This window comes from Rhodnius prolixus, unplaced genomic scaffold, assembly GCF_049639745.1.
Source record: "Rhodnius prolixus isolate KJV_2025 unplaced genomic scaffold, Rpr scaffold_6, whole genome shotgun sequence".
Classification (NCBI taxonomy): domain Eukaryota; kingdom Metazoa; phylum Arthropoda; class Insecta; order Hemiptera; family Reduviidae; genus Rhodnius; species Rhodnius prolixus.
In genome coordinates, this window is record NW_027411634.1 from 32004402 (window position 1) to 32017340 (window position 12939).

The 12939-nt window shown below is 29.5% G+C and overlaps 2 protein-coding genes across 3 annotated transcripts in view; one reads left to right on the forward strand and one right to left on the reverse strand.

The window, feature by feature from the left end:
* Mms19 (MMS19 nucleotide excision repair protein) overlaps positions 1 to 10295 on the forward strand; it is a 37941-nt gene extending 27646 nt beyond the window's left edge. For both annotated transcript variants that reach the window (XM_074140080.1, XM_074140079.1), the window contains exons 5-20: positions 796 to 951; positions 1406 to 1613; positions 2098 to 2210; positions 2768 to 2879; positions 3031 to 3223; positions 5145 to 5233; positions 6137 to 6278; positions 6357 to 6521; positions 6602 to 6689; positions 6904 to 7069; positions 8276 to 8418; positions 8492 to 8601; positions 8682 to 8835; positions 8974 to 9138; positions 9734 to 9814; positions 10019 to 10295. In XM_074140080.1, the coding sequence (XP_073996181.1) occupies positions 796 to 951; positions 1406 to 1613; positions 2098 to 2210; positions 2768 to 2879; positions 3031 to 3223; positions 5145 to 5233; positions 6137 to 6278; positions 6357 to 6521; positions 6602 to 6689; positions 6904 to 7069; positions 8276 to 8418; positions 8492 to 8601; positions 8682 to 8835; positions 8974 to 9138; positions 9734 to 9814; positions 10019 to 10129 (2196 nt within the window). In that variant the 3' untranslated portion in view covers positions 10130 to 10295. The remainder of the gene's footprint in view (positions 1 to 795; positions 952 to 1405; positions 1614 to 2097; positions 2211 to 2767; positions 2880 to 3030; positions 3224 to 5144; positions 5234 to 6136; positions 6279 to 6356; positions 6522 to 6601; positions 6690 to 6903; positions 7070 to 8275; positions 8419 to 8491; positions 8602 to 8681; positions 8836 to 8973; positions 9139 to 9733; positions 9815 to 10018) is intronic.
* On the reverse strand, positions 8270 to 11908 carry LOC141460264 (protein Abitram). The gene is made up of 2 exons (XM_074140102.1): positions 11441 to 11908; positions 8270 to 11362 (listed from the first exon to the last, which is right to left on the reverse strand). The coding sequence occupies exons 1-2, from the start codon at positions 11460 to 11462 to the stop codon at positions 10818 to 10820; spliced, it is 567 nt and encodes a 188-aa protein (XP_073996203.1). The 5' UTR covers positions 11463 to 11908; the 3' UTR covers positions 8270 to 10817.
* Between the last annotated feature and the right edge of the window lie 1031 nt (positions 11909 to 12939).

Genomic DNA, 12939 nt, shown 5'->3' on the forward strand with positions numbered 1-12939 from the left:
GAGAGTTCGGGCTGACGCTTCTGTCGACCAAGTTATGAAAAATTTGAGCCTTTGGGACGATTATTTCCTACAGTACAATGGGAAAACAAATTTACTCGCAAGGGGATTCATTGTGGAAATAACTGAAGCCAAAGAAAAAAAAAAAAAAAGCGAAAGGACAGGAATTTTAAAAACTAGTCTCTTCAAATTTGAATTTGGAAGTGTGGTAGCGGTGACCTCCTAGAGGTGGTGGGTAGATTTAGACAAGAGTTTAAGAATGAAGCAAAAAGAACAATCTAGAGGACAAGTTTAAGACAATTAGTTATTTATTATCGTCACTTGTAAAAAATTCATTTTTCATATTTAAGGGTTGTTTATATATAAGAATATATTCTTTTCTATTAAAGGTATCCTTAAAGTTTGTTTTGTATTTATTAATTCATTTGGAATTTTATAAAGGATTTTCTTTTTTTTTTAAGAATGGTATAATGGGTTGCGTTGATATGTGTATGAATATAACTTGTTTATAGACGGTGCATTGCATTATGACTGATCGCCCCGTAAATTAAATTAAAGAGACGTGACAAGCTGCTGGCTGTGGTTCTTAAGAGAAATACTGTTTTGTTTTTCCCTTAGTTACTGCTATCTCTCGCTCATTCTTTCCTTTTTTTATAATTATTACTTATAATTTGGCATAGTAATTATTTTTCTTTTCTCTTTCTTTATCTGAACCTTCTCCAACTGCAAATGCCTCTTTGAAATTTGTGTCTTATATAATGTAAATATTATTTAGTTAAAATGCTTCTGTATTTTCAGCGTGACAAGACTGGTGTAACAAGAGAAGATTTAGCGAAGGGATTGCAGGACTGTTTACTTTCTACGCCTGTTTTTGCTCCATTTATCATTCCAGTCATTCTAGAAAAATTAGCTAGCCAATTAAAAGTAGCCCATTTAGATTCATTAAACCTACTCGTAAGTATAGGCATGCAAAATAAAGTTAGTTAAAATTAGTATGCTGCTTTCCATAGAAAGTATTCCCACAATACTTCTATTTGAATATCCAATTCCAAATGGTTTTTTATGGTTTATTCTAGAGTTTGTAACATTTGTGTCAATCTTGAGCCAAAAATAATTGCACCATCTGACAAAGCAAACTTTATTAAATTAAGTGAACAAAATCGTTGCAGCTTTATTTGCAAGAAATTGCAGTTAAAAAACTGTTTTGAGATTTCCTTTCATGTTACATTTTATTGTTTATTGTTGTACGTTTACTTACTTATACGTTTTAGCATGTTTTTGAAAACTCCATTTCAAAAGCATGGTTAGTAGTGCTAAGCAGCTTTCGAAAATCGCTGTAACTTGAAAATTATTATGTACGAAATATGATGCTAGTTAAAATGATGAGTTATACTATATCTTTTTATAGATCAAAGGGATGGAAATATGGTCAGTGCAGGACATAAAACCACATATTACTGACATTTGGAGGTCATTAAACAAATTAATATTACCACCTTCTGAAAATGAAGTGGCAGAACTAGCTGTGCAGACACTAGTCGCCATCATCACTAAATTCATAGAATCAAATTCGGCCAATCGGGAACTTGACCAACTTCTCGACGACATATCTGCTAGTAAGAACAATATTCTGGTATATTTTTTTTTTCTTATTGCACAGTTAGCGTACATGATTTTGGTTCTACAGAGAGAGGCTGTTGGTTGAATACCTTCCCACCAAAAATCAATTTTCTTGAGAATTCAGTAGTTTTTTTAAATTCGTTTTTGCTATTTTCGACAAAACCACAAGAATATTGAAAAATTGATATTGATAGTGAGAACTGAATTTAGGAAATTTTAAATGTAGCAATTCTCCTTCTGCGAGAAGTGAAAGAACATAATAATGAAGTAGAAATTCTTAGAGAAATTTACAATGTGTTACGTTAGTTATTTTTAGTAGCCATTAAAATGAGAATTTCTGTTTATGTTCTGTTAAAAAATGTTGAATAGAATACAGATATCTGAATTTTAGAAAGATTACATCTTATATAATTCGATTTAGATATTAAGAAACCCATATGTATGTTGTTAATAATTGACAATTCCTCTTAATTTTGGTAGGTACTCATAGTTTTTTGAGTGATCCAAGCTTAAGTCTATTCCTTCCAGCTACAAAACTTTTGGCAGCAGTATCACAAGTTTGTGATCGTTCATGTGAATTTGTGATCAAAATGGTGAGCCATTTTTTTACTATGTTTAAGCAAGTTTCAATATGAAAGTGTAGGATTTTGTTCGTTTCAAAAATTATAAAAAGGGAAATGGTTATTTTTTACCTTTAGAAATGTTACTAATATTCAACTTTCTGGTTATTTGGTTTCTACGAGATCCTTAACCCGAATAATTTATTTGTGTTTAATTTTAAAATTAAAAATCACATTAACTACAAAAGTGAAATGTTTCTCTCTTCAGAAAAGTTATACTCTTTTTTTCAATTAAAGATAAATCTCTTTCACAACTTTGTTGTGAATTCATTGTATCTAAATGGTGCTGTTCTGATTAAATTAATTTTGTTTTATTTTACAGTCACAATCATAATATTTCAGTTATTATTCCTTGCAAATAAATAATAATTTATAATTTTCTTATTATCAAATGCAGAAATATCAAAGATTCATAGAGAAATTGTTTAGAGCAATTTGATTTCACTGTCAGAAAATAATTTTTTAATTTGTCATCTACATCTTTAACCTAATTAGCTGTTTAACTTCATTTGAAATTTCTTAATTTACAGGTTTTAGGACAATTATTAGTCCTGTTAGAACAATCTTCTGGCCGGGATATAACCCTATCTGCACTCTGTCCTATATTAAATGCGTCGGTCAAATTTAATTGCTGGAAAAATGGTAAGTTTAGAGCCTATAATTAGAAAAGTTGTTTTCTTTGTTTCTGTTTTCTATTGCACTCTTTGGAGGCTATAGGGAAATTAAGAAAAGTGGGAGTTCTTAATTAAAATATTTTTTTCTTTAACTACTGATTTTTCTTTCTTTCTTTTAGTCAGTAAGAACATTAGTAAAATTCTTGATGAGATACCAGCAAAACTTATTAAAGTACTTTCTGATACAAAAGCACGTAGTAGTTGCTTTTCTTGTCTTATTGAAATAGCAACTTATATCTCAGCAGAGGAGAGGCAAAACATTTATGATATAATCTTGGAAGCTGTAAATAGCGATCTTACTTCTTCAGACAGGTACGACTTTTTTGATGGCTTTGCTTAACTTTCTTCTTAGTCAAGTCCTTTTTTTTTCCTATTGATTTAGGAATTTTGGATTTATCTCTACTTTCAAGAAATAATTCTGCATGTAAGACTTAAGTTTATGTATTTATTATTGTGAAAGCAATATGGGGCTTTAGTATTAAGTGAAGGATGTTATTGTTATTCTTACTATTACTTACACACTATCCCTCCAAAGACTAAAAGAAATCTGTTGAAGAGGACGTCCTAGTTTAAGTTTCTCATTTCTGTTTAGCCTTATTATATACTCCTACAGTATGTATAAATCTTTTTTATTTTATTTTTTTTCTGGACAATTCTTGTTATTTGATTTATTTTTTTTTGAAGCAACGTTTTGATCTTTAGGACTATCATCAACGATTTATGTCTATAAACAGTGTGTTCGTAAGTTATCAGATTAGTATTTTAACACATTATATTTTGTTTTGGACTACTTTATACATTTTAAGCATCCATTTTAATTATTTTTATGGCTTTTAATATAACTTCTCTAACAAATATGGTATTGCGATCGTGTCAAATGTTTGATTTCGAGCTTTTACCTTAAATATCCGTTTTGAGATTCTTTGGGTCCGAAAGAATGTTTAATTAGAAAATGATCTGTGTAACAGAAATTCGTGTATGTGTACACACCAGATTTTTAAAAAAATAATCTCTAGTTCTGTTTTATTTATACATAATTTTTTATTTTTAAATCTGCTTTAATTATTAATCCAAACCAAACTAATTTTAATTGGTATTTTATGGGGCTTTTCAGATGTTTTACAATCTCCAGATTTTTATCTTTTCTGTCTGAAAATTCCCACAAAATTTTTTTTTCATTATGTGGGTATTCTTTTCCAACTTTTATAAAGTTGAAATTGGTCTGTGATACATGTGGAGGTCATTGAGTAAACACAACTGAACTGTAACTATCTTTATTTAAGAGAAGAGTGATACATGAAATGTAGAGTAGAGAGGGAAACTAATACATTTATACATTACTTCACATCTCCGTCCTTTAAAATAATATAATTAAGATTATCGTAACAAAATAAACTTAAATTTCTTTATAATTTTAATTAAAATTTTAATAATTTGATTCTTTTTTTATTATTGTTGTTATTTATATTTTTTTATTTCTTTTGGATTTCAAACTTGCTCGGCTTGACTGCCAAAACTTGTATGTGAGGGAGGAATAAAAATCTCTGATGATGTGACATTTAAGCGAGATTCTAATTTAGATTCAGCCTTTTCTTCTTTCTTCTCTCTTGGTCTTTTACATCTATTGCAATCTAAGCGATTTTGTAAAATGTTTCCTTATCCGTTTCTTCATCTTCATTGTCATCTTCTTCGGTTTCTTTTTCTTCTACAGGAATACTTATTGGCTTCAGAAATCTTCTATTCCTTTTAAGCATTCCACCACCTTCCAGCAATACTTCTGGGACTAGGCCCGTCTGTGATTATTCTTTCTCTGAACATTCGAATTCTTCACCATTTCGTTCGAGTTTTAAGTGGCTCGCTACCTCTATCATAATATTCTTTTTTGCTTTATTTGATTATTTTATAACGATTCTCTTATTCTTTGTTGCCATTTTTTTTTTTTTAGCGTTCAACATCTTAGGAGGGGTTGGAATGTTATCATGTAATTTTTGTCCAATCAATAACTCACTTGTTGATAATTTTATTGTGCTGTTCCATATTTGTCCATAATGCTTGTATAATTAGATCATCTATATACAGTTCATACCCTGGAATATTAAAAATATTCTTCAATGTTCTTTGAAATATTAAAGCTATTAACATAATAAATTTAAAAAAAGAGTGCCGTTTAAATGGTTCATTTCAATTATTTTTCATCAGACATACTTTTTAGTTGAAAATTTATTAATTTCAGTGAAATGTGTGCAGCTTATCTAAGTTTAATTGGAAGTAAATATCCAGAAGAAATTAAAAATAAACTCCTCATGAAACTTAATGTTGAAGGTTTGTACTACTATGCTTATTGTATTTTGTTTTAATTATTATTTTAAGTCGCCTCTAGGTCATTAACACTCGGCGCTGACTGTGCCGAAAAGCCGGCAGAGATCACTCGCTAACCTTTATTGGATAGTGAACTTCAGGATGAGAAAAATCTTAGGAAGAGAGAAAAAATATATTACCATATTTCCTCAGAGTATTAGCCACTTCAGGGAACTTAACGTCTCTGAAAGTATTCCAGACAAACACTAGGCGTTTATGCTGGTAACCCATAGTAAACCCATTTTTATGGCGTGTTCCCATTTAACGCGACTATAGAAGTTAGAAGCGAAGTCTGAAATAACCCTCTTGCAGTGAATGTTTTTCTTAATTAATTGAATGTTATTGTTGCATAGAAACACACACACATGAACTTAGCGCAACGTTGTGACGTATTCCTTGCTTGAATGGAGAACAAGCGACTTGAGATTTATGAATTGCTTCAGACCCAGACCTTGAAAATATGTTTAGCGACATAGATACCTGACATTATTGATACTTGTCCTGAGACACGTGTTCCTCGACATTTTCGCAGGATTTGGAGCACGAGCCTTTAGAGGTGTTGACATGTGTAGCTAACTGGGTTTAAAAACCCAAAGACAAACTGCAGATGATAATCTAGAGTTGAAAATAAGTTAAAAATTCAGGTCAACAATTGCCGATTATAGATAATCTTATTCTATGTTCATTCTGAAAGGTATAATACAACTTAATTCAATTCAAAAGTACTTCTTAGGTCACAAAGGATTTGAATTTACAACCAATTCCTTCTTAATACCTATAGAATGATGCTAATTTTAGATAACAGTTTTTTAAATTAATAATAATTATTTTAATTATTAATTTAATATTTTTCGTCCTAATTTTTAGGAAATACTGAAGATATTAAACGAAATTTAGATGTATTTTGTTGGTGCTGTAATATATTGCAGTTAACATCTTACTCTGTCGACAGAATTTTAAACTACATAGTGTCAACCCAATTGTCAACAATTGCAGTTAATTGTCTTAGGTATATATTTTATTAACGTTTAAATTGCAATTAATAGATATTAAAATTATAAGGCATTGTTTGTTTTTCTTTAAATAGAGAACTTTGTATAAAAGCTGATAAAAAAGTCCTTATCATTTTTGGAACAGAATGCGAAGTGCCTTATAGACTTCTTACATTTGCTTTAAACAGTAATACTGAGGAAGAAACTATTGTCAATATATCTAAAATAATACAAGATATATTAAGAACTCTAAATTCTAGGTTTGTCAATAACTTTTCTTTTTCCATTTAATTTATTTAAACTATAAAATTAAATTATAAAGTACTATTTTTTTTTTCAGTCAACAGAAGGTGTTGTTAAATAATTGTTTGAGCCAGTTCTTACCCCCAGATTCGAAAGATTTTCCAACATTGAAGAATAGTCAGTTGGTTAGAAAATGCTTTTATCTATAATTGTTGATTTATACCTTTTATGTGTAGATTTATTTAAAGTGCATGATTAAAATAAAGCTTTGCCCAATTTGGGTGCTTTTGAACTTCTTGAGCTACGGACAAGATGTTTCAAAATCTTTTTTTTTTTAGCAATAATTCTAACTGCATTGCACTTGCAAATGTTGGTGAGCTAATGATTTATTTCTTTTAGTTTCTGCTAGAAGGTCTAGTATGCCCCCTCAGGCAAGATGTATCAATAAATATGTGTGAAAGTTTAGTTACAAGTCTTATAGATTCTTCAGTAAACAATGAATCTTACAGAGCGAGGGAATCTGCCTCAATTATTTTAGCATCAATTATAAATAAATATCAATCTGGTAAGAAATAAATCAACCTCATTTACACTTAAATCCATTAAAAGAAATAATTGATTTTTGCAACAATTTGCGTTTATCATCTCTTTAGACACATCTCTTACTCATCTCACTTAAAGCTACACACCACTAGATGATTCAAAAAATTTCAATCAATTGTGGGACGGCGAATAAAAAAAAGCCAGATAACTACTATAACGAATCCATTCCCTTTCCCCGTAGATTGTTTAAATTTTTATTTTAAGGTAATTATAAACAAAAATTATTTAGTTTCCAGTTATTAATAACTTAAAATCTAACAAAATTTTATAAGTACTAATAAGATCTAATTCTATTCTCCCTGAATTTTTCATTTTTTTTTTTGTACGTATGTAAATTCATTGGCATGGTGAGCTTTTTTAATGCTGGTTTTTAAGGTAGTGATCAATCTATGCCACATTCACTGACGAGAAAATAAGACTTATGCCGTCCAGAAGGTCCCCATCAAATCAGGCTAATGCCCATCTCGAGTTACTCCTTTCTTCGGATCTCTGCATTTAGCAGCTCCTGGTCATTTGTAACTAAGATTGACATTTTCTTATATCATTCCCCATATTTTAGACAACTTCACACTTCAAATCTATATATTGTGCTTCTCTTACATAGCTTATCTCCGAATACATCATTCATCGAGGACACTCGATCTTGAAACGTTTGAAAAATATAGAAAAACTGATTCAAGGCCTTCATCCAACAAAACGGATTTTCTTTTTAGTTCAGAAATGTATAAAATTGAGAAATTTCGTGCACAAAATTTAGAGCAAACATATTTGGATTTTTTTACACATACTGTAATTAAAAATTATTCGTTCATATTATATTAATTGGTAATGAAATGTTCACATGAAAATTTATGTAACTTTTGATGTAAGACGTTTATATTAATAGCGATAAAACATTTCATTCAATTAACCAATTAACATCCCTATGTAAGGAGATAAATAATTACTTAGGGGTCTGCAGAGAAATGAGTGCTGATTGAACTTAGTGTTCATGTTGGATCACAACAAAAACTTGCTACTTTTACTAATTCGTCATAAATACAGTGAAGATCACACAATTCATCCTAAACAGCTTTAAAAAAAATTGAAAAAAAACTACTGTGGGAATATTTTCTTTTGAATAATTCTACATTTATTCAATGAAAACATTTATAAATTTGGATTTCAGATAATTCATATGATATGCCAGTTAATGCAGTTCTAAATACTGTGGAAAATGGTAAACAAAAAGAAATTATTTTATTATTATCATGGACGGCTAAAAGTTTAATTATGAGAAATCATAGTCAAGCAAATTGTTTCTTGGATAAGGTAAGAAATTTTGTGTATTAAAATAAAATTAATAAACATTTTTATAAACTTACTTTGCTTTGCTTTATTTAAGATAATATGTTCGTTAAAAATAAATGATATTCAAATGGAAGCTGCGGAGAGCTTTAAACTTATACTTGCCGAACATGAGAGTCTCTCACTCATCAATTACTGTACTATTAAGTAATTCAAATTATTTTATGAAATATTTTTAATATTCTGAAAAGATGGTATATAACACTTACTTTAATTAAACTTTACAGACTATTGTACAAACAAAGGATATTTCATAAATTAAATGATTTAATATCGTTATTGGAGAAAGCAGAAGGAGAACATAAAGTTGCAATTTTATTAGCTGTTGCTTATATATTGCAAAATGTACCCATGTCCTTAGTGAACTCGAAATTATCAGAGGTACGTATTTTTGTTAATTGTTTGATCTGTATACTTTTAACAATATTTTACAATATTATTTCAAATTATCTAGTTTATGTACATATTGTAAAGTACCATTATTTTGCTTTCATGTATATATTGTTTCTTTATTGATAGATGATCCCTATTATGGTACAGTGCTTTGACTGTACTTCATCTGTTGTAATAACAGTCATTTTGGAAATTTTGGCAAGCCTATTAGAATCTGGAGAGCAAATGTTTGAACAGTACATAGATACCTTCATACCAAGGTGTTTACGATGTGTGCAATCAAGTAGTATGGTAAATAATCCTGCTTATATAAAATCTCAGATATAAATTCTTGTATTTTTTGATTCACTGTTAGTTAGTAGTGATTTGTGAATTTTGTCTTTATTTTTTTTTTATAATCATCCAAATTTATATTTTAGATAAAACAAAGTGATTAATAATTAATTTATAATAAATATGACCCTAACAATCGATGCGGCCCCCCAAAAAAATATTTTTCTGAGTTGCTTTAATATATTAAATAGGTTTTCCCCAAAATAAAAGATTTTTCCTCATCATTATGTTAACTGATTTTAAAGAGAGTAAAATTTTGCTTGTTATAAGACATTTCGGAGAGGAGAACCTCCCAATAAGTGTCTTTAATTGTAATGTTCGGCCTCTTGACCTTAATAATACCAATACGAATCCAATATGCACGTTAAATTTTCAAATTTAAAAAAAATCAGTTTCCCAAAAGTTCCTTTCATTGAATGATTGGTGAGTTATTGCTTTTTCCGCACATTTTTAAAAGAAAATTTTATGCTGTTAATTGCCGTTTGGAATAATCGTCTGTTTACATCTTATTTTATTTTGTACAAAATAATGAAACATATTAATTTTAAAACAGGTTGTAAGGATGCAAGCCCTTAATTGTATATATTATTATGGAAAATTTAAAGAAGTCAGTATCCTTCCACATAGAGACAAAGTGAGTTTACAATTCTGTTATGCAGACAGTTGTTTATTCGAGTCAAATAGATTTCTAATATTATTATTATTAGATATAGGTATAACAGATATTTTTGTTTTAAAGTAGAATTACTATTTATTAATAAAGTTATCAAGGTTTATAAATAAATAGGTTACAACAAATTTAGAAGTTAAAACTTGAATAACTATAGCATTATTTTAGGTTTTGTCCGGTTTGGAAAAAAGCCTGGATGATAAAAAGAGGATGGTGCGACAGAAGGCTGTACGCGCAAGAAATCGATGGTACCTAGTCGGAGGTCTGCCAGATAGGTAGAGAAGTTATTAAACTTACTTATACAAATAAAAGCTGCATTAAACAAAAAAAAAAGTTGTGTTTTAGCTTGTTGCAATTTAATTTAATTTTATTAATGTTTTCGTACAGTTTTGTAAAAAGAAGTTGTACTTATATTTTAAAAAGAATTACACTTTATTGCATTATATGTAATTTCTCATTTACAGTGATTTATTAACCGTATATACAATTTTATTTGTTATGGGATTTATAAAATTAGAGTTTTGTTCTTTCTCATAATAGTAAATCGAATACACGTTTCGATATTCCCAGAATATGAATATGTAGTTTCAGCGCATCCTTCAAATTTGATATAACCAATTGTTAGTTTCAACAAAAGACGTTTCAAGCGCTTTTTTCAATAGAAAATGGATCAATCTGATGATTTACAAATATACAACACAGTAAACTTGACTTCCCGGAGAACTACCTTTTTTAAAATCTATAGTACAACTTGACCATTAAAACTTGAAAGCAATGTAAAAATGCGAAGTTTGAAAAAGAACAATTAATGACGAAAAAATGCTTTACACCTTTAAGGTAGCGAAGTTTTCCAACATAGATAACTAGTTAGGATAAAGGGAAAAAATAAAATTTTCACCTGTAACTTTGTTAGACTTATAGTGACATATTAAAATTGCAAGCTTTATAAAAAATACAAGTACATAATTTAAACTATTACACTTGACTCATACTGTTCAGGAGTTACAAAATTATCCCTAGCATGATCGAAAACTGAAAATACAGGCAAAATAATTGCTAGGTAGCCCTTGCCTTGAGGATCAGATATAAGGTACTTTGGATTATTAATTAGCTGTTTATTTACTTCTAACAATTTGCCCGAAATACATCCACAAAGAGTGTATTTTTTTCCAGGGCAATTAACAGTTAATATAGATGAACTAGGTTGTATTCTGTGAGCACCGCGTTTTTTCTTACCGGATACTTTATTTAATATTTCTTCACTTATATGAAAACTTACACTACTTATAACATTCTCCGATTTCAGAAGATTGTGTGAAGGCGCTAAAGTAATCACGCATATTCTGTTTGAATGTAACAGCACACAATAATCATCTCCCGGCTCTAGCACATTTAAACAATATCGTGGGGTGTAATAACGTTCGACTACTGAAATATGATTGTTAGTCTTTTCGTAGCTTTCTTCTATTGGAACACTCTCAGCAATCATCTTGCTATTCTTCAATGTGGCTTCTGAAATAAAAAAATCACTACAACTACTACACCACTGGTGAAGGTTTAATAAAGGTTATAAGTTTACAGTTTGTTTACCCATCGGAATGTACCGATTCATGCGAGATGATAACAGTATCGATATTTCTCTTTACGTATCGAATACACAATATTTTACCCATGCGTACTGGGTTTTGTACTTTTGAGTCAGTTTTACGTTTTCCATGTAGCGTTTTGTTTTTTGCTAGAGGAGAATGTCTGAATAAGACTGTTTCCGAAAGAAATGGCTTCTTTGTTTCTGTTTATGGAACGCTAGGCACTCGGTTAATATCCGTTGGTTGTAATTTCTCCAAAAATTGACAGATATTTCTTTTATTTTATTAACACTATTTATTTGGCCGTGAGAATGTTACAAAAAGAGTTGGAGTCATCATTTTACTCTAATTAGTGTCTTTATTCAGTTGTCAAGTTTACTGCAATGCAAAAAACTTATTTTTCAAATGTATTTATTGTGATTTACGTTGTTATTATAGTTATTTTTAAATTTATTTAGTAATTTACAGATTGTAAATTAACTAACTATTATGTTTAAAAAAAGTTTGTATTATTAACAAAAATAAACTGATCACCTGGTAAGAAGGTGATTTGAGGGTTATAATTTCACAAATCAACCTGTGTAAAGGTGGTAACGTAGTGGTGCAGTGTCTTTTTCTGTATTTTAGTCGAAGCGATCTGTAGGAATAACTTAAGTATTAATGACTAATTGTTGTCTTGTCAAGGGTAAGTTGTAGTAGTACATATTTCTTTTATTAGGACAATTGTTTGTAATACCTTTTTCTCAAGACATTTTGTTGGTTAGTTTTACTAAAATAGATTAAATAATGTTGTTGTAGTTAACAATGAGACGTTTGGGTTAGCGGTAAGCCCAAAATGGAATTAAACTTCACAAAATTAGATTGAAGATATTAAAATCAATAGATTATATTTTGAAAAATCAACTGGTGTCTTATTTTTAAGTAAAATAGTCAAAACAATAGCTTCTTTTACTCTTTAGGCTTTGCAGTTACCTGTAATTACTTTACTAACTTTCAGAATCGTACGAGTTTCCCGTTACATCATTAGTTTTAAAAAAACGTTTGCAATGTGTATTTTAATATTTGAGTTTAATATTCGATAACTTTTTTTGGCAGTATGTTTCAGAGACCATTACACCAATAGTTTAGTCCTTTTTATTTATTAGTAGTATGTTATACTACAGCACTTTTGTAATTTAGAATTTTCTATTTATATAGTGCTTTCTTTCTCGATCTTTTCCCCAGCTATTTGTAGGCATGCGGTTACCCTTGAGGTTACGACAGCAGCTTGTTCTCCATTATGTTGAGTTATTCGTATCAATTTTCGGACATTGTGAGTAATACTGAAAATATACCAAGCTTTCTTTCAGGACCGTCTTACAGGTAGTTTTATCCGTTTGTTAGTACCTCATAGCATTTGAACAGAAAATAAAAACTCTTACTCCTTCACATAACTGTTTCTCGACTAAAGATTCGCTTCGATCTCTCACACTAGACCGAAAAAAAAGGAACCAAACTTTTCAT

Excerpts from the sequence above, each read along its gene's own strand:
- LOC141460264 (XM_074140102.1), bottom strand. The coding sequence starts at position 11,462 with ATGAATCGGTACATTCCGATGG. Across the intron at positions 11,363-11,440 it reads GAATCGGTACATTCCGATGG|AAGCCACATTGAAGAATAGC; the intron begins GTAAACAAACTG and ends TTTTTATTTCAG.